Source organism: Phlebotomus argentipes, unplaced genomic scaffold (assembly GCF_947086385.1).
Source record: "Phlebotomus argentipes unplaced genomic scaffold, Phlebotomus argentipes genome assembly scaffold_4, whole genome shotgun sequence".
In the NCBI taxonomy this organism is placed as follows: Eukaryota; Metazoa; Arthropoda; class Insecta; order Diptera; family Psychodidae; genus Phlebotomus; species Phlebotomus argentipes.
Genome location: NW_026776174.1, coordinates 10,225,945 through 10,251,382, shown reverse-complemented (window position 1 = coordinate 10,251,382; position 25,438 = coordinate 10,225,945). Strand labels below are relative to the sequence as shown.

At 42.2% G+C, this 25,438-nt stretch overlaps 3 protein-coding genes across 5 annotated transcripts in view; 1 reads left to right on the top strand and 2 right to left on the bottom strand.

Moving 5' to 3' along the window:
- The window catches only part of LOC132258566 (zinc finger protein 1), a 52,025-nt gene extending 32,115 nt beyond the window's left edge, over positions 1-19,910 (top strand). For 2 of the 3 annotated variants that reach the window (XM_059755919.1, XM_059755920.1), the window contains exons 3-6: positions 10,338-10,813; positions 15,656-17,176; positions 17,249-17,804; positions 17,872-19,910. In XM_059755919.1, the coding sequence (XP_059611902.1) occupies positions 10,338-10,813; positions 15,656-17,176; positions 17,249-17,804; positions 17,872-18,065 (2,747 nt within the window). In that variant the 3' untranslated portion in view covers positions 18,066-19,910. Of the gene's footprint in view, positions 1-796; positions 2,600-10,337; positions 10,814-15,655; positions 17,177-17,248; positions 17,805-17,871 lie in introns of those variants that run through there. The other variant, XM_059755921.1, reaches the window with a different exon arrangement.
- On the bottom strand, positions 19,701-22,908 carry LOC132258473 (chymotrypsin-1-like). Its single transcript, XM_059755801.1, has 3 exons — positions 22,866-22,908; positions 22,511-22,797; positions 19,701-22,456 (listed from the first exon to the last, which is right to left on the bottom strand). Exons 1-3 carry the CDS (start codon positions 22,906-22,908, stop codon positions 22,016-22,018), a joined length of 771 nt encoding a protein of 256 aa, XP_059611784.1. The 3' UTR covers positions 19,701-22,015.
- Positions 22,909-23,148: 240 nt separating this feature from the next.
- On the bottom strand, positions 23,149-25,434 carry LOC132258570 (TAF5-like RNA polymerase II p300/CBP-associated factor-associated factor 65 kDa subunit 5L). Its single transcript, XM_059755928.1, has 2 exons — positions 25,230-25,434; positions 23,149-25,167 (listed from the first exon to the last, which is right to left on the bottom strand). The coding sequence occupies exons 1-2, from the start codon at positions 25,329-25,331 to the stop codon at positions 23,212-23,214; spliced, it is 2,058 nt and encodes a 685-aa protein (XP_059611911.1). The 5' UTR covers positions 25,332-25,434; the 3' UTR covers positions 23,149-23,211.
- Positions 25,435-25,438: the final 4 nt, after the last annotated feature.

Here is a 25,438-nt window from a genome sequence, read left to right as displayed (position 1 = left end):
CCAGGCGACCCTCGTGAAAATTCCCGCCGCAACTGCACCTTGCCATCGAGGAGGGAAGCCCACTTGGTCTCTGATTCACTCTCACCTCAGCATCCCTTCGATAGCGCGTCTCTTCCTCTCATCGGGCGAGGGGCTTTAATCCGACTGGATGAACAATTGAACAAATGGCATTTAAATTTTAAATCGACACACGGTGGTCTACTTTGAGCAGAACCCGGCTTTTTACCTCGCGAAAATGTGCGTCAAAATAGAGAGGGTTCGACTAGTAAAAGGATGCAGAATGAGGTGGTAGATTTCAGTGAAAATTACCCTTCGCTGGTAAATTTCCACCAACGAATCCAAGTTGGGATCAGATTTCAGAGAAAAACAACCGTTTCATCCGTAGTATGAAATGTCTTATTGCCAAGAATTGTGAAATTCTAGTAATTACATTTCACGAAACAATCGATCCGTGAGATTCCTAATCTGAGATTAATCATAGGGAAAACTGCAAGATAGGGTGGAACAAAAGTGGACTAAAAGGTGTTCCTTTGTTCAACACCCCTTCTCATCTCATAGTCCATTATTCCGCCAACAAATGGAATATGATTTCATCCCAGCAGTGCACTTCATGCGCCCGCTTACAGGGTGTAGATGTGAAAATCTCGTGGTCAAACACTGGCGATGTTCTTGCGCGAGCATTTGCGATTAGAGAATAAATTAAATTCCGCACATTTTGAGAGTTGAGTTGCCACATATTAAGCTACTATCTTATCAGTTTTTGTGCATATTACGTGGTTTATTTATTGCTTTCTCTTCTCTATGTATTTGTTATTTAAAGTGAACACAAATGATAAAAAGGTGACTGTAAACAATTTAAAGTCCTCCACAGCTCAAAGTCCATCCCACCAGAGTTTACTTTATTGCCTCTCCAGTTTCTCTACACACAACTCTTTCGTTTTCCGAGGTACACGTCAATCAATTGGGAATTATCTCTGACCACTCGATGACTCCCATTCCTCCTTTGTGTGCTTGTGATTTCACATTTTCGCCCTGTCCAGCTCGTGGGATGGATTGATGGACAAAAAAATTGACCATTGGAGATCAAATTTCTCTCTCTTGTAGCCTCATCAATTGCTCCCCACACTGATAAATCTGCTCAACGTGGCCTTCCACCCATGAATCATATAGGAGACTTTCCACCGAGAGTGAGATGTGTGTGCCTTGCCCTCCCCAGCCTGCTCCGCACAATTTTGGTGGGGAGACACGGCGGATCGTGCAAATAGGAAAAATTCACTGGGGGACATTTGTGTGGTGAATTTCCTCCGTGCGGAGTCACGCCGTAGCGGGGATTGTGCTGTGGGGAGCGCGAGAACCTAGCACCTGCACTTGCGCATCGCAGCGTCACCCTGTCTCCTCGCGCGCTCTCCCGCACACAGCGAAAGCCACTCTCAGTGCAGCATCACACGACGAGGCAACCGTGAATTCATTCTCCGCCGTCCAATCGCCTCACAGGAGGCAGTGTCGAATTCAGGGGGCAACGCGAAGCGGGAGAGAGTGTGAAGTGTGTGGTGAGTATCCGTGAGTGTGCTGTACGGGCACGGCGGAGAGCGGGGAAGGCGCAGTGGCGCAGTGTTGGTGAGAGAGGAGACGAGCTGTATGTGGGAAGTCACCCTATGCCGAGAGAGAGAGGTTCAATTGTGTGTACAAAAGGCAGAGAAGTGTGTGATGAAAATGCCGAGAAAAGATTGCGTTTCGTACCTTTCCCAAACGGTTTTCGGTATTTTCAAATAGTAGCGACTCAAACGTCGCGGCGTTAACACGTTATTTTTCTATTATCCTCCCGGATATACACTCAAATTCACTCTACACTCTCACTATTAGGCCACACTAGAGAATCCGTGAGAAGGAAATCACTTGTCCGCCACGGTCTTAAGATTTTTTTCCCCGAGAGTGCCACAGAACTGCAAATTGAGTGCGTGAATTTTGTGGAAAGAAGAGAGTTTTCTTTTGCGTGCATTTAAGCATCTTCTGCCTCACCTGGATGGACTTCTTCAGCATAATTGACACTTTTATTGAGTTCCTGCGATGATTTTGCAAAGTGACGAAGAGACAATCTGGTGGATCACCACAGAGCATTGCTAGAACAAATTACAACAATTTGCCAACGAAAAGAAAGCACTGAGTGAATTGCAACAGTGAACAGTAAATTGAAGCATCGAACAAACAACGAAGATTTGTGATAGAACAAGTGAAGAAAGAGACGATCTTTTGTGAATTGCAGACATTTGGTGAAGAGCTCACAAAGTCCTCTCTCTCTCATAAATTTGTGCGCAATTATTCCGAGGGTGGTCGCGGCAAAGTCGATGAGAAGTCACGGGTGAGATGATGATGGGTCACGCAACATCCAACAAGTCAAAGTGATTTGTCTTTGATCCACAAGAGTCGATTTCTCACCCACAAAGTTGCGAATCTCTGCCCGAAAACCAATGTGTCAGTGCTTACGGTGATTGTGAGATTGTGCAATTCAACAAAGGATTTCAAATGTTGTCTTGCCTGGTGCCACGTTTCGCCTCCGAAGACAAGATAATGCCATCATCGAGTCCATTTGCATTGCAGTGTAGGTTGATCAATTTATCCTAATATAATTTCTCATTTTGTATCAATTTTCCTTCATTACACCACCAATTTAACCGCTCGCATATGGGCTTGTCGTGGAGTGTGTGAGTCTGAAAGTGCGATGGAAGAGGTAGCAAATGCTTGTCTCCTGCAGAGGAAATTAAATTGTCATGCTCCTCCGTAGGCACGGAGAGGCAGATGACGAGGAGAGAGGCTGAAATTGTTACCCCACACCTCGATACAAGACTCACGTTTTTCCACTTTGACTTCCATAAGGCATTGAAAGTTGAAACATCTCTAAAAATACTCGCCATCTTGGTGAGGTACACATATCGAAGATGCCTGGAGGATGAAGAAAGAAAGAATGACTTGATGCTCGCTGGCAGACCAATAAAAAAATGATCTGTGTGGAAGATAAAAAAGAGAGATATGTCAAGGAGAAATCCAAAATGGTTGGGAGTCTCTTGGCGTGTGTGTGTATGGCAGTGAGAGACGAATAGTGTTACCTTTTTTGTCAATTTGTGAATTTTGGCAAAGATGTTCTCTCTTTTGGCCTAACTTGACTTGTCCCGCATCTAAAAATACACGCACGAAGAAGGGAAAAAAGACACACATTCTGATATGCACATTCTCAAAAATGTCTTCGTTCTTTTCTTCCCTCCTCATGTCGCCACTCGATCATCACAGCATGTCGAAATTGCAACATAAAGATATGTAACAAATGGCACAATTTGGCTTAGGCGCTTCTCCACTTCTTGGGCCCAATTGCGTGCCTCTCTTTGGACCTCTTTTAAAATGACATCATCCACCCAATTCATGCAATAAAGGCAACACACACTCACAATTTGACGACAAAATTACAAATGACTCATCATTATTCTCATCACAATTGATGTTAGGCGATTAAGTGCAATTAAAAGGCACGGAGAAGGATAACTCTCCAATGCACTGCGGACAAATTTACCTCTTTGAGGCCTACAACGCGTACTTACCACCTTTTATCTCTCTATTAATAAACCCTTCTGGCACAGTCTTCGTCACGTTCAAATGCCAGCGAGAGCAAAAAGGATGCTAAGTCTTTTAATTTAGAGTAAATTGTGCAATTATTTGGAGCTGAATTGGTGAGACGAGGTGAGGTGTGATGTGCGAAGCGATGGATCTATTCAAATCCATTGTGGTCAGGTTAATACGGATCTCCTTTCGTTGCTATATAGCGCACACAGTTTAAAATTAATTGTGAGCTATTGTGAGTTTGCTGTAAGTGGTTTCGCTGTTTTAAATTTCATCAAATTCCCTCCACACACTGTGACTGTGCGGCGGATTCAGGTGTGGAAAAATGGCTTTTTCATCAAAATATCACGCACTATCGGATAGAATATCGCTGAAATGATTTTTCATTATTGTTTTGCCTACAATCCACGTTTCTGCACTGTGTTTGCTCGCTTCTATTGTTCCAGTACCACTCAGTACAGTACAGTGGGACTTATTCGCTTCAATTTCTGCCAATGAGTGTCATAAAAGGCGCCGTGTGACTCTTTCTGCCAATATTATTCACTATACAAATTGGTATTTGAGATGTTTTCTCTTGAATTCTTGGGCAATTCAAACACTCCAAGCCTAATTTATGGGCGGTCAAAAAGTATTTGGATGTTTTTAATCATCTCTCAACTGGCCTGAATGCTTCAGCTCTGAACATTCTATGGTGGTCGGAGTTTATAAATTGGACTGTTTCAAAATACCCAATATATTTGTGTGTCTTCCATCATGACGCTGGTCAATCGGAAATTTGACTAGAAAAAAAACTATTCTACTTCCAAACAGGAATCGAACTCACAATCTTCCAGCAACCAGCAATGATGCATTCTCTCTCTCTCTCTTTATCCCTTTCTGTCCCTACACGTAATTTGTGTCATTTTCAACTTTGAACTTTTTTTCGCAACGTGCTCGACAAATAAAAAGTTATTGTTTCTCGTTGACTGTTCAATTCCGAGCATAAGAGGTGAACTTTGTTGCACATGCTCTTCCATCCCTGGCACATTGAATTGTTTACAATTTTCAGTATGAAATTTACTGCTTAATAATTGTATCCGATATTGTGTCGCGCAGAGGGGCCAGAGAGTGAGGCTTCGATGGGAAGACAATGTAAAGTGATAAATTGGCAAATAACGTGAAGAGTGGAGGAGAAAATTTCATTGGCAGAGTCGATATGGAGCAAAATGGGTCTGCTGAGGGATAAACTTTCCACACGCGCTAGAATATATGTTTTTACTCGATTTAGTGGATGCTCCGGTGGCGGGATGGGGGCCTAGAGATGAGGAGGACACGCCATTTGGTGGGCTCAATTATGGCCAGTCAATGGTATTGCTTGGCTTGAAATTAGAAAGGCTTCACCGCACGATTAGTTGGTCACAAACAAATTAATTAAACTGAATCAATTGATTTTATTCTTGCCTTTTTCTCTAGCCCATTCTCCATGTCATCGTTCATTCTCGCCATATCGCAATGCTATATGGGGATGTCTCTTGGTGCCATTCAACCAATATAATTTTCCATTAAATCGCTCGAGTGTGGGGTCTCTGGCCATTTCTTCTCTAACACACAACACAATTGGCTCGGTCTTTTTTGTGTGTGCCATACACTTTTCGATTTGTGGTCTCCTTTTTGCCTCACAGTGTCTCACACTGTGTGTAACTTATTTTACTCAACACTTTTTATCGTCATTATTAACGCGAGAGCAATTAGGTTCCATTCTGTTCAATTGAATTGAAATTTATTATTATTGTCGCATGGTTTCTGTTTGCCTCTTCTCTCTCTCTCTTCCTTTCTCACTCTGCCATTTTCCCTCACCACCCAGGCGAGTCAGTGAAATTTTCCGAAACTGGCGTTGCTTGACTTTTCTCTCCATTGCCCTTTTTTTCCTTCGTCCCTCTGCATTACGAGCGCGCAATTGTTGAGTAAAGAAAACAGAGAGGAAAATTTACAATAATGGTTTAGAGATTACAATTTTCGTACCGCGCGTGGAAAATTCTATATCGCAACACAACACCAGTGAGCAAATTTGTATTTGAAAGCCAGTAAAAGAAATTTTTGGAAATAAAGTCAGCAAATAATGTGGAGCCTTAGCTCAAAAATTAATTGCTCACTCTGTGTCGCTCTTCTGGCGGTGTTTTGGCATTTGAGAAAATATCCTTCCAATCGCCAAACTTTCTCTCATGTAGATTTTAATGACTCTGAAATTTTAATTGTCAGCCAGTGAATTTCTTCTGGGCGGTTTATTTCAACTCATTTCCATCTGCTGTGCGGAGGGAAATTTAATGCGCGTACATGCTTAGTTGTGATTCCAATTCTCTTCACTACGCAATCATCTCAGTATTTCGTCAAATGCTTTCGGAGGCTCAAAGTATTAAATGTCGTGTGCGTGTTGGAATTTTGCTCCACAAGGTGGAAACGCGCTTTTCTTTATATTTATAATGAATGACTACTATTTACAAGAGATATTTTTAAAAATATAAATATATGTGTTTGTGTGTCTAACAGAGTGAGAGGAAATACAGGGAAAAAAAACAGAAAAGCCCAAAGAAAAAAGACAAGAAATGAATGAAACAAATGAATATTGGCAACAGGAGAAATGAAAAACATCGGCTTTTTTCACAAGCTCCCTCATCAACTCGCGTGTTTAGTGAAAAATGTTGATAGATTTGACGTGAAAATTTCCCCTCATGATGACTTTTCTGTACAAATCAAGATGCTCGAGTGGCGGGCGGGCGCAAGAGAGTTGTAGTGGGAGGTGGAAAAAAAGGCACAAGAGGTGGATATGTTGAGGTGGAAAATGTGGGAAAAAAGTGTGAAAATCTTTATTTATATACAAACACATTATCTCCTTCTGTTTTTATGTGTGAACCGCGTCTTTCCCCCGTGCTGCCGCCCGAGCAGATCTCTTAACTTTTACGCCCATCATTGAGATTTTTCCGGGGAGAAAAAGTGTCTCAGCATTTCTCAACTGCCTTCTGAAATATCACGTCGTGAATGTATAGTTAAATGATTTTGTATGAAGTGATGTGACAACAAATTAATTTTTTCTTTGATGTTTAGCGTTTTTTTCCGCCTCTTTTGCCACCACCACAGCCATTGACTGCGGGGACCGTGAAAATTTCAATCTCCACTCATTTTAGAAAATTGGAAATGTAATTAATTGGCTCACAGATGGGCGAAAGAATGAAAATACCGTAAGGTTTTCCTTCCCCGCGCCGTGAGATCAACTTGAAAGTTCATCTCAACAAATTTGATTCCACATATCAACGGGCGCGAGTGAAATATGCTTCTACACTCTATGCTCGGTCACCCCAGTGTGTGGTTGAAATTAAAGTTTTCCCGTGAGGTGTGGTGGGAAAAAGTTGTGCGAGTTTATAAATTTATGAGTTATTGCTTCATATACATGTCGAATTTAATAAGATGATATAGATGGATGGGTGAGAATGTGAGGTTTCGCGCTCGGAGGAGCGCAGATGAAAAAAAACGCGGTAGAATTATTAGCGGAAATGATGAATAGCCTTCCCACATTGAATAAAGTTTCAACACTTGTCCTGCACACACTGTGTGTCACTTAAATTTACGTAACTCTGGATTAACCTATTTCATTAGGATCGAATAAAAATTAGCGTAATCTTTCGTCATTTTTTGTCTCACTTAGCAGACTGATATCAACAATCTTGACTGGGCTTTATAGTGCCATGAGGTCGGAACAGTTGCGTATGATTTTCTGATTATTTCTCACATACATATGTATGTATGAATTATGTTATGGTGGGTTCACAATCTGCACCGTAGATTTCTCGAGACGTTTCTCAATTAGAGACTTTGTGATCTTTACCTCCAAAGCCCATCATGGATTTCAACAGAAAAACATCCCGTCTCAATTAACCTGAATTAATATCAACCAGATGCGAGCGTAGCTCAACAGACATGAAGTCTTGTGAGTCTTACATTTAATTCATGGGAGAAACTTGAGACAATTCAAATGTGTATTTATATTTTTCGCCATTTTTCGTTATATTTATTTGTTCTGCTTTTGATTTTCGATGCGAAAGCGCGGAGTGAAATCGTCTTAGAGCATAAGAAAACCACCGAAAGAACTGCGGTTTTGCTTCTCTCGCTGTATTTCTGCGAATCCAGCCAATTAGAGGGGAATGAATTATTACCTCCGTGGTGGTATTTTTCGAAAATTCCTCCTTTTTGCAAATGGTTCGCCTGTGTTATGGAAGAGGTGCCTATGAAATTTTGGGCGGACTTGAAAAGAGTTGTCATTCTGTCTGTTGTCTCTCTCGCTTTCCCTCGAAGCGCTTCGTATGGCGAAGAATTCGGCATTCCTGTACCAAAAAGTCATTTGTTGCAATCTATCTCCACCATATTTCACATTATTTTTTTCTCCTCTCAGCCTCAAAGTTTCTGTGTTAACCATCTTTTTTTTGGGTGGTTTCTATTGGAAATTGTTGGAGGCTGTATGCAGTGTGTTGAGATACGAACGTGGTCTATTTTGCCATGTGTGTTGGGATTTTTTCTCTCTCTCGTCCTTTTGAGAAAGGGATGATGGAGGAAACTTCTTGACGAAGGGGTTTTTTTCGTTTGGGTCTCTGCCGAAACAAAAGTTTAACTCTCTGCTTGCCTGGAGATTCCGGAGGTACAGCCATCGGTGTTTGGTGGTAAAAGATGGTGGATGAGAGAGAATGGCTTTTTTGTCTCCTCACTCTATTTTCGTCCACATTTCTCTTGATCAATATGGTTGCAAGGTGACGGTGAGGGCCAGGGTGTCTTTTTTGTGCACTGCCGAAGAAGCCCTCGATGCCTTTACCTAAGCAATTGATATTTCAAATTTGTAACTCGAGGAGCGCGTGTATCTGTTAGGGGTGTCGGAAAACCGCACAGGCATTGGGAGTGGAGGAGGAGGAGAAGGAGGAGGCGGGATGTGAAGAGGGCAGAGGAGTGGAAGATATACAAGAAATAAATTTCCAATCACTCACAATATAATCGACGATGATTGAGTGAATTAACTTCAATGATTCCTTTGCATAATAACAAACTGTGAAAATTTTTATTTACTCAATCTCTCGGCTCCTTTCTCCTCCGCCACACCATTCTACATCTTTCAACATTGGTGTTTTATTTAAATTTCCATTATTTCCTCCATGCCAGTCGCTTTCCCCAGTCCATGTCGTGTTGCTGCCAGTGCGGCAAAATATTGGATGTGTGTTTATTTGAGGCACACACAATGAAGGAGGCCTCTTGATGGAGAAGACCCCTATGTGGTTTAATTGATATAAATTAAGGTATATCTTTCTGCTGAATCTGTCGTTGTGCGCACTGGAGGAGAATTAACTGTCTCAGTGGCGACGATCTCAGATGCTGCACTGATGATGATGGCATATCCAAATGTTACACACTTTACTGACTTTTTCCTCATCTCCCATCCCGCCAATCCACATATTCCTCCGCTGGACTCTTTTTTGCCTGGCCTGGTGTTCTGCTGAAGTAAAAACTTTTGGACTGTTGGATGTGAGTCTGCGATGAGATCATCTCCTATTTTTCACTTTACGCGGAATCCTAATACATCAGTTTGTCTGTACTGAGAAAAAGAAGCTTCACTTCTTGGATATCAATTCGAATTCAGTTTTTTCGTTTTATCAAGAGCTTCGAAAACGCTTTCAGTTTGTTAGATATTTTAGAAATCTACCTTTGGTGTAATTTTTCATAAAGAAAATGATCATAGCATTTTGTAAATACGATGATAATGAAATTTTCAGCACATTTCAAACTTAGATTTCACTAGACTTATATTGCAAAATTCAAGTATTTCCCTAGTTTATGATTTAGTTTACAGTGTGAACAGCACAATTGTCTGAATAAGGCCAGAAATCTACAGAAACAATACTATCAAAACTATTTTCTAATCACACAAGAGCCTCGAAAGCTTGTTCTGACAATCTTACATCGCAGAATTAGTTTTTTCACTGTTTTCCTGAAACTCTAAACCTCTGTAGTTCCAAGTATTCTTCACCCATATTGCTCCACATCGTCCAAGTGGCTGTCTTTTAATTTAAAATTCAGTCCAATGTGTGGGGGTTTCTTCTACTCCTTTGCGTGTTTCTCAATTTAGAGTGTGATCTCTTGTTGGCGCTGCGAGGGGCCGGAGAGGGCGAATTCTTAATGTTTCGGAAAGAGGCAAGAAGAATGAGAAAAAATTGATAATAAACTCGCATGCGTGGCCTGTTTTTATTACTTGTGATTGACTCTCTCACTCCGCGAACCTCTTGTCCTCGCCAGCAGCACACCATCCGACACTCCAGCCGTAGTTCTTTGGGCATATTTTGATGTTTATAGAATCACACATGAGACATTTTCTCCACTTGTACACAACAGAGAGCAATGAGATGGGCTGTGAGATCACCCGACATGTCTCAACATTGGGGGGACTCCAGAGGAGAAATTAAATAATTTATTAGTTTATACACACATTAATGTAAAATGATGTGTTACAATTAAGCATCGCAGGCTTTTTGTCATCTGATAGCGCGCCTCTGGCTTGGGGTGTTATTTATAAGAGGCGTCTGTACGCGGATAAGCTAACAAGTTGTTCAGAATTTATGTAAATTTTTTCCCCCCGCCAATGGTGGGACGCCTTTTGGCAAATGCCAGTGACTGTGATCAATTGATTTCTTATTCGGACGCCTCTCGTCTGTTCGCAGATCCATCGCTGGCATCGGGACTACACAAGGACAATGACGCAGCATCTGCCACGCACACGGAGTACTCCATCAACTGCCCGCAGTGCCACGTAGGGCTGCCTGGCTTCCAGGCGTGGAAGGAGCATCTGGAGTATGCCCATCCGATGGGCGAGAAGTCATCCCACGACGTCGGCTCGCCCAACCACCAGCAGGCCAACGGGCACCAGCAGTCTGTGACACCTTCGCCACCTCTGGCCCTGGCCACTTCCTCCGCGACGGTGAGCGGCTCGATGCTGCAGAAGACGCCACTCCTGACGTCATCTGCGTCACCGTCGTCAGCGTCCATTTCAGCGAAGAGTGAAGAAGGTGGTGGGCGTTCAACAAGTCCCAGTTCCTCACTCGATGGGCCCCACGCATGCGTCCAGTGCTCCGCCTCGTTTCAGAGTCGTGATTTGCTCGAAAAACATGAATTGCTCCACTCACCGAATGGAACTGTGGTATGTTTTCTCTCTTCTTCATCTCTCCCGTGTGCTCTTTTTTTGCCTTTCCTCCTCGTGAGCTCTTTTTTTTTCTTCATCATCATCATCACCATCATCGTCCTGGTGTAGTCTCTTCTTTCCCAACCGTTGCCTTATGTAACAATGCCCAGACTTTTCTCTCTGCCACTCAATCTAGCGGCAGAGAGAGAGAGAGTGGGTGGGAAAATTGGACATCTTAAGGAGACGGTCGCTCTTTAATATCTCACATGAAGTAGTTCTTTTTGTCTCTGCTTCTTGACCATTGTCCTGTTGAGTATTGACACCTTTTCTTATGTAGGCCAGAGACATGTCATCGCCCAGCAACATGCTCATCTCCTCACCCAAAGAGACGCTTCTTTTTTACTCTCTCGAAACTATCGCTGCGCGTGAAGTGAATTGAATTGCACACCTAAAATTGGATGTGATCTTGTGTTCCAGTTCGTAATCAATTTACACTTGATTTTCTGGACATTTTCGGTGCAAATTTATTGAAAGAAAAACTACTGAGAAAGCAGATGTTTGTGAAATACGTTAAATTTTCACAGACAATCGCTTGTTGTCTTGAGCGATATGATTTAAAGAAATTCAATAATTGCACTTAAAATCTTGTTCAAAGCAAAATCTCTTTTAAAATAGCAAATAATAATCTACAATCTTCTACCTTTTTCCTATTGAAAATAGCACAAAAGCAGTTCTTATCGATCTTCTGTCTGTTGTTCGAACAGCATTACTTCTGTGTGATATTCCTTCAACAGTAATTGACTTGTGATTTTTATTGACAAAATCATGTCACATTGAGCGTTAGAGGAAACCGTGAGTGCCAAAGTGCAAAATTCTGAGCGATACAATCAATTTGATCTGGTCAATTTGTATGTCATGTGAGATACTGTGAAAATTCTAATGGAGTCACATCGAATATCTGTGTCTTGATCTGTCTATAAGTGTGAATTGTGTGTTGGGAAAACAATATCTCTCAATGATGAGGATGAGGCGCAGTAAGGGAGATCGAGTGTGAGTGTGTTTTGGAATAAATGAGGACAAGGGAATTTTAATGTTCCAATTTGAGAGAGCTCAAGTATGACTGATAAATTTGCGTTTCTTTTTGCCCTCGCATTTTCATAGGCAACATAGGCGCGGCATTTTTGCAGTGTGAGAGGATTTCCCAGCATAGGAAAAAATTCACAAGATGTGAAAAATATTTGGTTGAACTTCAATTCGTGTGTTTCATCTTTTGCGCTGAATTTTTGAGCGCTGCCTTGCGACAGGGAAAAACCACACAATTGGGCATCACATGGGCGCGTGTGTGTTTAATGTGATTCAATATACGGAGTCGCCGTTTTCCTCCACCCATGCCCACTGAAATGGGAAGTGTGTGCTGATAGAGAAAACCAATTCTTATCACGGTGCTGTTATCACGGACGAAATGTGTATGGCGCAGCTCGAATACACAGGCTTCCAATATATACGCCTACTTTCTGCACTTTAGTGGTAACTGAAAAATACATTATAAATCACTCCCGAGTCATACTTGTTATCGTGAAGGCTGATTACAAGTTCACAGGAAAAGAGAATTTCTCATCTTTAGTTTCTCTCTCATGTGAGACTCTTCCTGTGCGTCTCAATCTAACAATAAATGCGTGATTTACTTCAATATTTCGACTCTTGGGACTCTGTTTTTTTGCCCCTCACCGAAAAATATTGTAATTCTCTCTGCACTTTAACCATGTTTGACTTGTTTTTGGTGCCTCTTATGTGACCACGCAAGAGTTGCGACAAAAAATGTCCCGACATGTGGATTAGGAATGAAACTACAACGCCTTTTTTGTGGCAGCGATCGAGAGTCTGTGTGCTCAATTTAGATGGAGATAGACTGTGAGAATGGTACAAAGGATTGAAAGTGTTTTCATATTCGACCTTAATTTGAAATCACACTCGTGATAACCTTTTGGGATCTTTCGTGTCATTTACCACTCACATTACAAAACGATAAAATTTTAATTATTCCATAGACACTCAACCGTTGTGTGTGCAATTAGATTTCACAGGGGATTTAATTAAGACTTGAATCTCTCTCTCGCAAGACACTCAGGACGCGTTATTATTTATTAAGACTTGCTCTGAAAATATAAATTCCCCATTGACGTATGTTTTTCATGCCATTTCGACAAAACATTTGAAATTGTATGATGAAATTTATTATATACAGGAGGAGTATATTTTTCAACTCCCCAGTTCACTCTTTCACCCTGGCTTTCGCAATCTCTCTCTCTGTCCTTCTTCTCTTTTTTGCGTGTCTGCCCGTGTCAATATGGAATTTTATTTGAGGTCAGATACCTTTACACCGCGCGCTCTTGACGAATGATCAGCGCGGGGAATAAAGGAAAATTAATGGTGAAGTTTTCTTAATCAAGAATGTCTCCATCAGACACAAGGTTATCATGTGACGAGGGGGAACTGTATGACTTTTGCCTCACTCAAAGACCACACGTTATGTTTTTTTCCACTCTTACTTTGTCGCCAGGGTTGAAGTCTTATTTCGGCAGGAATTTCACAAAATTTGATAGAGCGTGTTTGTGTGGCGCTGTATTACATCATTTCTTGCTCTTTTGCCTAATTGAGAGACTGAATAAATGAGGGAGTGCGATAAAAATAGCAAGTATTTCCGTACAATATTCCCACTTGTGTGGCACTTTGTTTGCCTATCTGGGCTATGCATACTTACTTTCCTGGGTATTATATGGACAGACTAACGAGATGGAATTTCACATCAATTAATTACAACACTCCGAAAGTTTGCTCTATCGTCAATTCTAAAACAATGAATTCTTTATTAATATCCCCCAACGCCATGCCTCGCGTCTCTCCACCCGCGGCCACACTCATGATTGCATTTTTATTGGAACAACCGCAATTCGCTGGCTGAAGGATCGCCGCAAATGTGATGAAGGAAGAGGCATTTGTGTGCGCGATCGTCTGCAGGGAGAATTTGTTGATGGCTGAAATGGTCTTGTATTTCACTCGATGAGGCAGTAAAAATTAAAAGTCATTAGCAACGTGCATCTCACACAAATTAAATGAAGCGGCATTGTTAATTAATCTATATATGCATATATTAGGCGAGGAGGAGGGCGCGAGTGTGCTCGATAGATGCTGTATTGCCCATGTAGCGTGGCCACAATATCAGTGTTGTTTGGCGATCACAAGGGGCAACAAATGAAAGGAGCAAAAAGCGGATTGAACGATGGAAAGCATGAGAGTGAGAGTGAAGAAAGGAAATAACAGTGAAACAAAGTGGAGGTCGATGAACTAAATTTTTCTCACAAATTAACAATTTATTCCGTTTCCACCATACTTTCTTGTCTCCACCCACTGTCGCCATATACATTCATTGTATGGCGTTGAGTGTCAATAAAAAATGTTCATTAAAATTGGAGATTACACCCCAGCCAGGACATTGTTATGGGTGAAAGACGATGTATTTATTGTGCGGCTTCCCGTCGCTGATCCACCTCCTTTTCCACTTTGCTCTCTCTCGCTGTGCCTCCTTTCGGCTTCGGTGGAATTCGAGAATGTCGGAGGAATTTTTGAGAAATAAATATTTTTTCCTCTAATCTCCACCCCAAGCCAAAATTGCTGTAGAGAAGAAAATTAACTTGCTCTATCTGAGATTTATGTACATTTCTTATTTATCACTTCTTTCTTACAACATCTTGTATGTTGTAAATTTAAACTCTTTGTCTTTTCTGTATCAGAGGGGAATTTCTTTCTCATCTAATTGAAACCTTACCTTTGAGCCCACATTTGGCGTTACATTGCAAGAGTCGGATGATTGAGAAGTATTTCTCGAATCATTCTATGAGAAACATATTGTTTTCCTGAGTAAAATCTTGTAAATTAGCGCTAAAACGTAATCAGAAACACATTTTTTTAAAGGAAGTTCAGGTTCATCCAAGGCGTTTCAAGAAGTGGTTTTAGAGGAAAAAAATTTAACATTAAGGTTAAGATTTCTTCTACTGTTTCTCTTGTAAAATTACTCTATTCCAAGTCACTTTTAACCGCACCTGTTTGGCTGGTTCTTGACTTTTTTAGGGTCTTCGTGCGAAGCAATCTCTGTGAAAAGAAGGGTGGTTCTTGTTGAGTGTTTTTCTCATCTCTGTTTGGCGTGATTTTTCTCTTGGAGAAAATGTAATTCATTTTCATAGTTTTATCTTGTGTTTTATGTTCATTTTGATGAGCCTCGTGCCTTGAATGTCGCAGTTCTTGTCCATGCGCATGGAACATGAAGAGATCCCCATCACAGTGTTGAGTTTGATGAGACAAAAGGTGGATTTTTAATAACGTCTCTGAGTGTGTCCCTGTGGCTATTTATAGGAGAAGAGCGATGGTGAATGTTGATGATGAAGGATGCTCGTGAGTGTGGAAGCGAGTGACAAGTTAGGCACTCGCTGGTTAGGTGAAATAATTCACAAAAGGCAGGAGAGAGAAGTTAACACAGTAGATTGAATTTTCTACAAGATTTCCCCCGAGGATCTTTTCATTCTTTTTGCCCTGCCACACCACGCTTCACCTTCTCTTCGTGTGATTATTTTCTATAAATATCCCTCCGATTTCCAATTGTGTGCTCTCCAATGGTGTTTAAGAAGTGAGAGCATGGGCAAAAAGAGGAGGCAAAGATGGGTGCAAGTCAGCAAAGGCAACATTGTCGAATGCTGGAAATAGCAACAATTAGCAGTAATTTCAAAATTGCCGCAAAGTTTTCTCTTAGGCGCAAAATAGGCTCTCCCCAATACAATTTCTTCTTCTTTGTGACTCTCTTTGCAGAGCTGCAAGACATGCCACAAAGTCTTTGCCAATGTGTACAGACTTCAGCGTCACATGATAAGTCACGATGAGTCAGCCCTCCTGAGGAAATTCAAGTGCACCGACTGCGACAAGGCGTTCAAATTCAAGCATCACCTCAAGGAGCACGTGAGAATTCATTCCGGCGAGAAGCCCTTCGGATGCAACAACTGCGGCAAGCGATTCTCCCACTCGGGCTCCTACTCCAGCCACATGACGTCCAAGAAGTGCATCAGCATGGGTCTGAAGCTGGGCCAGGGCCTGCCGGGGGCGCGCTCGGGACGCAACAGTGACAAGAGCTCTGGTCTCCTGGCGGCCGCCCAGAAGCGCGCGCAGTTGTTCCACCAGCCGCTGGGCGTCAATCTGGCCGGAGGCCTTCACAACAACAACAACTCCACCAGCTCCAATCACAATGCCTTCCTGCCCATTTTGCCCAAGTACAGCAACAACTACGATGCCATGAACGTCGCGATCTTCGCCTCCTTCCAGAATCCCTTCTACTCCATGGCGGCGCTGGATCCGCGCAACGCCGCCGCCTTCAATCCCTACAGTCTGCAGCGACTGCTGGAGCTCACGGCGGCCGGGAGTCAGCATCAGACCTCCATGGAGGCCCTCCTCAAGGCGTCGGCCAGCCAGAGGTCGAGCGACACCAAAACACCTAGTCTACATTCCGATCCCGAGGACATGATCGAGGAGGTGACCGAGGACAATGCCGATGACGGTCCGAAGCTCGTGATGGACATTGATGAGAAGGGCAGCGACAAGTGTGCGGACAAAGAGAGTCCATCAGAGCACAATGGCATTGCGGGAACGTACAATTCCCTTCTGGAATCGGTGAATGCCTCAGTGACTCAACATCTGCTGAAGGCGAACATGTGCAAGATGGAGACACCGCCGCCATCTGAACAGGATGCCCAGTCGCCAGCGAATGGGTTTCCCGAGATGTCTGCTGGCGAGGAGCGTCAGAATTTGCAGTGTCAGCACTGCGATAAGATGTTTAATCATCGCACAGAGTTGGCTCAACACGAGAAAGTCCTCTGTGGCTCACTCATGTTCCGAAAACATGAGAGCCTCGCTGCTCAGGTGGCTGAGACGATGGCGTTGAACAGCTATCTGGCCGCAGCAGCGTCTGGCAGTGAGGATGACGCCGAGGAACGGGATGCCAAGGCTACATCCGAGGGGGAGCGCAAGGTGAGAGTGCGCACAGCGATCTCGGAGGAGCAGCAGGCAGTTCTGAAGGAGCACTATGCAGTCAATCCACGTCCCAGTCGCGAAGAATTTCGCTCCATTGCATCTCGTCTCATGCTGGATGCTCGTGTGGTGCAGGTGTGGTTCCAGAACAATCGCTCGCGTGAGAGGAAGCTGAACAACATTGGCATGATGAAGCAGCCATTCACACCGATCACACGAGCAGGATCGCCACCGATATTCAATGCCAGTGGCTCTATTGACTGGGATCAACCTCTTGATTTGTCCCTGAAGAAGGACTCACGGGATTCTCAGGTACTTTATTGAAGGCTCCTAATTTCATTTGTAATATATTCGCATTATGTGTTTGTTGTATGTCTCTTCCAGTCCAATGACACTGCGACCCCATCCAACTCTCCCAGATACGGAACTGCGCCTCTGCAATCGACCGCCGGTGGCCAGGAAGAGGTGATGAATCTCAGTCACAAATCATCGCGCAGTCCAACGCCGTACCGGCCGCTGCATTTGTACGGAGCGACGCTGAGCAACAGGATAGACGCTCTGGTGCGCCAGACTCCGTCGCCGAACGAGGCCGTGCCTCGACACACGCCCTATGTGCTGCCCAGCGCTGCTCTGGGTCTCGTGCCAATGGAGCGTCTGCTGCAGATGACGCCGGAGATGGCGAGGAATCCGCTGCTGGGGCTGAAAGGCGAGCGCTGCAACAGCCTGAGTCCGGGCAGCGAGCGGCGATCGTGGAAGGATGAGGAGTCTCGGGTGTCCCTGGACGGGATGATTGACGTGACCAATGGTCCCATGAATGTGGGTCATGCCAGCAAAAGGGTGAAGATGGAACCAGAGCAGGAGGGGCAGTTTGTGTGTGACCAGTGCGACAAGGCCTTTAGCAAGCAAAGCTCCCTGGCCCGTCACAAGTACGAGCATTCAGGTGAGTTTCCAGCCATGAAGGCTAAGTAACTCACGATGCTAATATAGATTCTTCTACCCAATTTCAGGTCAGAGACCTTACAAGTGTGCCGAATGCCCGAAAGCCTTCAAGCACAAGCACCACTTGACGGAGCACAAGAGACTCCACAGTGGCGAGAAGCCGTTCCAGTGCTCCAAGTGTCTGAAGCGATTCTCCCACTCGGGCTCGTACAGTCAGCACATGAACCATCGCTACTCCTACTGCAAGCCGTACCGAGAGTAGGACAGCCAGGATTGTGCACCGGAAGCTCGACAGAGGCCACGTTGTCCCACTTCTGCGTGTAAGTTGAACATTTCCACGAATCCCTTCTTCTGGACACGAGCAAATCCCCCTGAAGGACATGTTCAGGCCAATTAAAGACGTTTCCCATGTGATGCTTTTAAGAAAATCGAATACAACTCCTTTCTTACTACTTTTTATTTTGTAACACGATGGCAAGTACATAAGCGAGAGATATGATTGTGAAAATCATACCACAATGTACTTAATAGTGAGAAGAAATAAAAGAGAGAAGTAAATAACCAGAAATTTGTCGAAACAACGAACACGTCATTCCTTTTGAAAGAGAAAAAAAATTGTATTTCTAAGTTTTTTTTTATTCGCTATTGAAAGCAGTGTAATTTTTTAGGATAACGCATGAATTCTAATATTTGATAAGTGAAAATATATCGATTTGCCCTGCAGGGTTCATTTTAAGCAAAAGTCTATCCTTTTGTTCAGTAATTCCACTTTAACTGTATATAAATTCGCGATATGATTAAGGGATGTTTATTTAAGAAGGCTATTTTAAGTGTAAATTTCTTTGAAATACCTTAAGAAAAAAAGGATGAGTTGATCTATTCTTTACTTGAATTTAATTAATGTGAAATGTATTAGGATTTTCTTGATGCCAACAGCAAAAAAATACTGTTTTTTTCTTATGGTTGCCATTAAAATTTGGTACCTGCAGCAATACTCAATTGTCTATACTTCAGACTCTCCTCTTTTCGCCTAGAGATTTATTATGTTTATAGTATCTCTTGTAGTGTATAATTTTTGATTTGCCGAAATTCTTCGAGCTTGTGCTGCTTCTGTGTTTATTCTTTTCCAATCTGCGGGCTGGGTGAGAGCAATTCTTTTTGTCGTTCTATTACTTAACGATTTTATTTATGATTTAATTTGTGGGGAAATTGAGAGGAATTTGAAGATGGACTCGAATAGGGGCAATTGAGGTGGAAGTAGACTCTTGGAAACAAACATACGGCATAGTGTATGTGAGAAAATACGCATTTTGGACCACACGGTGTTAACATGACAATACAATGTAATATTTTACTCCTTAATGAATAAACTAATTGAATATATACGATTTAGCGAAAGGACGAAGATGGAGTTTAAGGAAAAAGAAGAAAATACTCAAAATATCTGTAATAAGTGAGAAATCAAATAATTTCACCTTCAAATCTGTTTCACTCCTTCGCTCAAGTGTTTGTGTGAGCAAAAATGCACCAAAGGAAAAGCCATAAAATTTCCCTTCTTTTTCTTTCTCTTCTCATCAAGCCAAAGACAAAAGAAAACAGTCACGAAATAGCGTGAAGATGTATGAAAAGAAAAAAAAATTTGATAATACTGTAAGGAATTCTAAATAAAGGCTCTTTGTAAATAGCGTAATAATAGAGAGATATTTCTAAATTTTAGTAGTTTCTCAAGTAGATGAAATTGCTCAAAGGCAGTAAAAAAAAAGTTAAATATTTCCTCCTTATCAGCTCACTTTAATTCCTAAACCCCACGAAAGAGAGTATCTTTTGCACTTTTGCTTCCTCCATTAATTGCCGAAACAATTTTAGAGGAAGAGTAATGAATTCTTTTATTTCTTTCTCTCTCTTAAACGTATGTAGATGCAAAAAAAATGTTGAAGACAGCAGTTCCCCTTAAAAAAAAATACTAGACTATGCAAGGAGTTCTAGAAATCTAGTAGAAAGAATTACATGAAACAAATTGGATTATGACAACGATCTCTGTTGGCACTACTTTTAGAGATGGAGAAACAGAGAAGGAAAAACCACCATTGATAGCTAACGAATAAAATTAGAGATGAGATTGAAGAGCGAGGGATGGGAAGAACCCTAAGAAATTATTGCAAATTCATTGAAACTATACTGTACTAGTAAGAGAATGTAATTTAAAGCAGAAAGTGAATTCGCAGGAGAATTAGGATTAAGTAATTAATAACAATGTGTCTTTTTAATTATTAAATTTGCTAAAAATTAATGTAAATGAGAAGAAAAAAAAGATGAGCGGAAACACAAAGGAAGCCGTGAGATGAGCAAAGTTTACCCAGTTTAAAGAGAAATATTGGAACAACTATGGAAAAGTCCTTTTTATTGATATTATATGAAAAGTATGGAAGAAAAAGAGGAGAGAACTTTTATTCAATAAGATTCGTATTATATTGATTATAATGAAATATAAAATAATGCCACAGATATATTTACAGTTATTGTTACAATTTTATTTAAACGTATGAAGAAGAATATTAAATTTAATGAAATTAAGCAAATTTAAAAGTAACCTATAATGTACTAATCATTCCATAACGTGGAGAGAGTGAAAGTGAGGAAAAAAAAATCTCATGAGAAGTAGTGGACAAGTGAGTGAGAATGAGAGGAAACAGTGGAGATATACTCGATAGGAACAAAAATAAATTTAAATGTTGATGCCAAAAAAAAGAGTTGCCAAAAAGAAATTTTAAAAATTCTAGAAATAGGAAAAAAAATCTAAATAGGAAGATCCAAAGCCTACAGAGAAAAAAAAGTGAAGAATTGAGTGAAAAGCCGTAGGAAAAGAAAACATCGAAAAGGGTAAAAAAATCAATTTTATTATTTGAATAAAAATGAAAAAAGGAAACTGTAAAATACATTTAGAGAAAAAAGAGAAAAAAACAGAAGAAGCATAAATATTGAAAAGTAAAAATAACCTTATATAGATGAAATACACAAAGAATAAGAAATACAAATTCGTATTTGAGCAGACAATAAAATTTTAATTAAACAAAAATTGTATCTTATTATAAAGAATAATGAAAAAAAAATAAGTGAAGGAGAAATAGTTAAATTTCAACATGTAAACTACAGTTTTAGCGAAAGTCAAGTGAGATGAACAACCTATAAACTTAATCCGGTTTTAGTCCAATTTCTCACACTTCTTCATTTTCTTTCTTTCTCGGTAATGAAAGTGTTTTATTGATTTTCCCTATAATTTCGCTGATTTTATATATAGATAAATGAAGAGAGAAACAAAGAATTACGAAAGAATTTCTTTTGACAACGAATTGAGCGGCCATGTAAACGAATAAAGGTCACAAATATTTACTGAATGCAAGAAGGACAGAAATCTCATTAGATAATTAAAGGATGGAAGAGAGATATATTAAGGTTTCTAAAACAACGATTGAAATATTCTACGATTAATGATTTTTACTTGTAAAAAGCCTTTTTATAAATAATACATAGCTATTATTTTCCCACAATTTTTTCATTCACAGATTTTACAAAGTCATCTTATCTAAATATAAATATTGTATAAGTTTTCTTTTTTGTGAATTATACTTTTCACATTTTCTTTTTTTTTTAATATTGTGCAAATTTGTTGAACCAATCCGGCATATTTGCCAGAATATGGGGAGAAAGCTAGAAGTCCAAAGAAAATTTTGTAAAGAATTAGACGGAAAAAATGCAATGGAGGATTAATTTTCGCGATTTTTTTCACACTTTGTATTACATATTAAAACTTTTCTTCTTCTTATGGAAAGGCCAAACAACGAAATATTTAGTTTAGACTTTTTCACTCTGTGTAATTCTTTTTGTCATATAATTTGCTGGGGTGACAGACAGAGAAAAAAAATCGTACGTTAAGATATTTTGTTATACATGAGATGGTAGCAATTTTAAGGTAACTTTACGAAGGACAGCCATGAACAATAGTTATTAAACTTATGTTTTTTTTTAATATTTTTTTTAATGATATTATTTTTATACGATCTAGATCTTTTTTTAACGTACTAGTGGACGATGAGGTGAATGATGATATAAATAAATGTATTTTAATCGATATGTCTTAATAAATTTAAAGAAAAATACCGAGCGTTTTCTTTTTATTCAATTCCACTGATAAACACACTTTCCCATTGACTTTCACTGCCTCTCGCCGTTGCTGTTGTACACATTCTTTATCCAGAGCGAGTGCGGAGCCACGGAAGTAAAGACGGACGGCACTCCTGATGCACATCCTGAGTGCCACGAAGCTATTCCCAGCACGACTCCTTGCTGAACGAGAGGCGATCCTGCGTCGCCACTGCAAATGCCGCTGTTCTCAGGAGCAGTGCTGCAAATCTTCGTCTCATCCATCAGTCCCTCAACGCCGTGCTCTTTCAGCAATTGCGCACATGTGAATTGATCTCGCATCGTCACCTGAGCAGCCTGCAGATCTTGGGAGAACATATTCAGCAGAGTTTCCAATAATCCGCCAGATTTTTCTCCCCAACCAGCGACAAAAGCACTTCCGGACAAGGTGAGAACGGGCATTTTGGCAATATTTACAGACTTATCAAGCACTAGAGGCTCTGTCAGCTTTATCTGCAAGAGCAAGAATCGCATTAAGAGGGCTTTTCAGAGGAAATCTTCACTCACCATTGCAATATCATTGCGCTGTCCAGCCTTTCCTGCGAAATCCTTGTGCACTATGAATTTATCCACTTTCCTCCTCTGTCCCTCAGATCCCAGGTTAGTAACTCCGCAGAGAACTTCAAAGTCCCCTAAAGCATTCCCTCCGCATTGACCAGCCGTGACGAGCCACTCGGGATGAAGCACAACAGCACCACATCGATGGGATTTCAGCACGAGAAAACTCGTTTGGAGAGAGCAAACGTAAGGAAACTCTTCTTGCTGGGCGTTTCTTCCTCGAGAAATTGCAGAAACTGCAGAAATCACAGAAATACACGTAAAATAAGATGTAAATCATAAAAAAAAACACTGATGAAACTACCCGAAAGAGCCAAATAAATGAGTAGGAAGATATGGAACTGCATTAGAATCACTCTTCCAAGCTGAATTTTGATGATAAATTTTGAACACTGAACTGATCAGAGAGCAGATCTCGAATAAATTGAGGAAATTTGCCGCGGCACAATCGTTTTTATGTGACATCTTAGAAATTAGACTAGGTTTTGATAAGAGGTCACGCGTGCTGAAAGTGTTTAATCAAGTGAATTGTGAATTTGGAGAGTTCACCTCAATGACTTAACTATTGAATTCTACTAAATTGAGCGTTCAGAACATTAATTTATTAAATATTCGACTTTCTTGTGATGCAATACAGATTTTCCATCCTCTTAGTTGTTGTTGCCAATGCAGGTGAAGGTGTTGTTCGCGTTCGTCTGAATGCGCACGAGTCTGTGGCATCCCGTGGCGTATGACATGATAACATTGGATCCGTGGGACGATGACTCGCCGCTGCTCGCCGAGTGACTCTTCCCGTGCACCTCCCAAATGCGAATCCCACCATTCGACACGGCGGAGGCCAGCTTCCGGCTGTCTGAGCTCCACGTGATGCTCTTCGTCGTGGTGGTGGCGTCACAGCCCGTGGGCAGCTCCATCAGTTGCGCCCCAGCGGCCAGGTCGAATATCCGAATGGAGGGCTCTTCGCCAGCAGCGGCCAAGTACTTCCCGTCGGGGCTGAAGGCGATGCTCAGCAGAGGCAGTTTGCACTCCGTGAACACCCTGAGCAGCTTCCCACTCGTCACGCACCACAGTCGCACGGTGAGATCGGAAGAGCCCGTGGCTAGGTAGTTTCCGTTGGGATGGAAGGCGATCACGTCCACGTCCTGCGTGTGGCCGGCGTACACTTGCAGCGGATGCTCGCGATCGGTGGCCCAGAGTCGCGCTGTGGTGTCCTTAGAGCCGGTGGCCAAGAGGAGGCCGTTAGAGCTCTCAGAAACACACCAAATGGGGTAGTTGTGGCCTCTGTAGATCCCACCACATGTATAGTCTGTGGCCTTCCACGTTCTCATCGTGCAATCGCGGGAGACACTGAGCACCAGAGGATTCCAGCGCGAGAACACAACATCCGTCACCGCCCTGGTGTGTCCCCTGAGATAGGCAACAGGGGAATTCTGCACTCTATTGATGGGATTCTCCCTCAAGCAACTCAGTCGGCTACTTTCGCATGCGCTCTCCTCATCCTCCTCCACTTCGTCCCCGACATTGGCCAGATTCCAGGGACACTGTCGCTCACAGAACATCCTCCACGGCCGCCTACCACCGAAATTGCTGTTGTGCATCGTCCACAGAGCAATCTCCGAGTCATACGAGCTACTGGCCACATGACATCCGTCCGAATCCAGCGAAGCGCACACCAACGCCCTAGCATTCTCCCGAATCCCAATCACTTTCACCGGCAATTGGTACTTGCTCAGTATCTTTTCGCTGTTCTGAATGTTCTCCAGTCTCGTGTTCAATTCCACAAAGTTCAGCGGAGCCAAGTGAGGCTGCTGAACACTTTCACAGCCATTCACACTTCCCCTGCCACTCGATTCGCCCTCCTCCTCGTCCGTCTCGAACTCCTCGTCCGCGAGAGCATTCAGTGGCAGCTCCTTCCGCACCGTGTCAATCTGGAACCACACCTGAAGCGTCTGCAGGATGAGAACGTGGCCGTACTTCGAGAGGTATCTCTTGAGAGCATACAGAGCCTGAATGGAGAGTGTTATCCTGTACTTTGTGGAGCGGAATCTGGCCACAAGTGGCTCCGTTTGGATGTCATGCTTGCTGGTCACCACTGACAGTGTCTCCACGAGGTTTCTGAACATATTGCGAGTCTTCTGATCGAATCCACTCGTGTCAGAAGTTTCTGTGTCTTTCACAAACACAATCTTGTTCTGGTGATTGTCAGTCAGCTGTGTGAGCAAGCTATCCTCCTGGCCAGCACCACCATTCACTCGACTACTGTCCAGAGAGGGATTCTCGATGGCTCCCAGAATTGTGGCGTTCTTCTTCAGGAAGTCCGTCGCCGGCTTCCAGTCGCGCCCCTTTAGCATCTCTATATAGAGATGACACAGCAGCGGTGGCAGGAGATTCCTCAGCTCATTCTTGATGGTCCCGCTGAGAGATTGGATGAACAGGGAGATGCGAGAGAATTGCTGATCCACTTGCACGGAAGAATTGATGCAGAAGACATTGGAATAGAGAAAAGCATTCCCACGGAAGATCTCCTTTTCCACATTCCCGGTGATTTGGAGTTGATCGGTGCTCTGAGTGAAGCAGCGACTGGATTTGCGGTATCTATCGTCGTACTGCAGAAGAAAACAGGGTGAAAATGGTGATGAAAAATCCACTTTGCCATTCCGTCACTCACCGTGTAGTTTCTCTGCTTCAAATATGTGCCAATTGACGTTCTCACGTTCTCATTCCTCGATCTTCTCGTCTTGTGCACACTCAGCTTCACAGATTCCTCCATTGCTGTGCAAATAGCAGGGATTTTTCACGTTTTCCACTGCAATTTTCCCAATTTTCCTCAAGAGCCCTGCGGTTTGTTTACAAAAAGCACTGAAAGGAGAAAGTGCT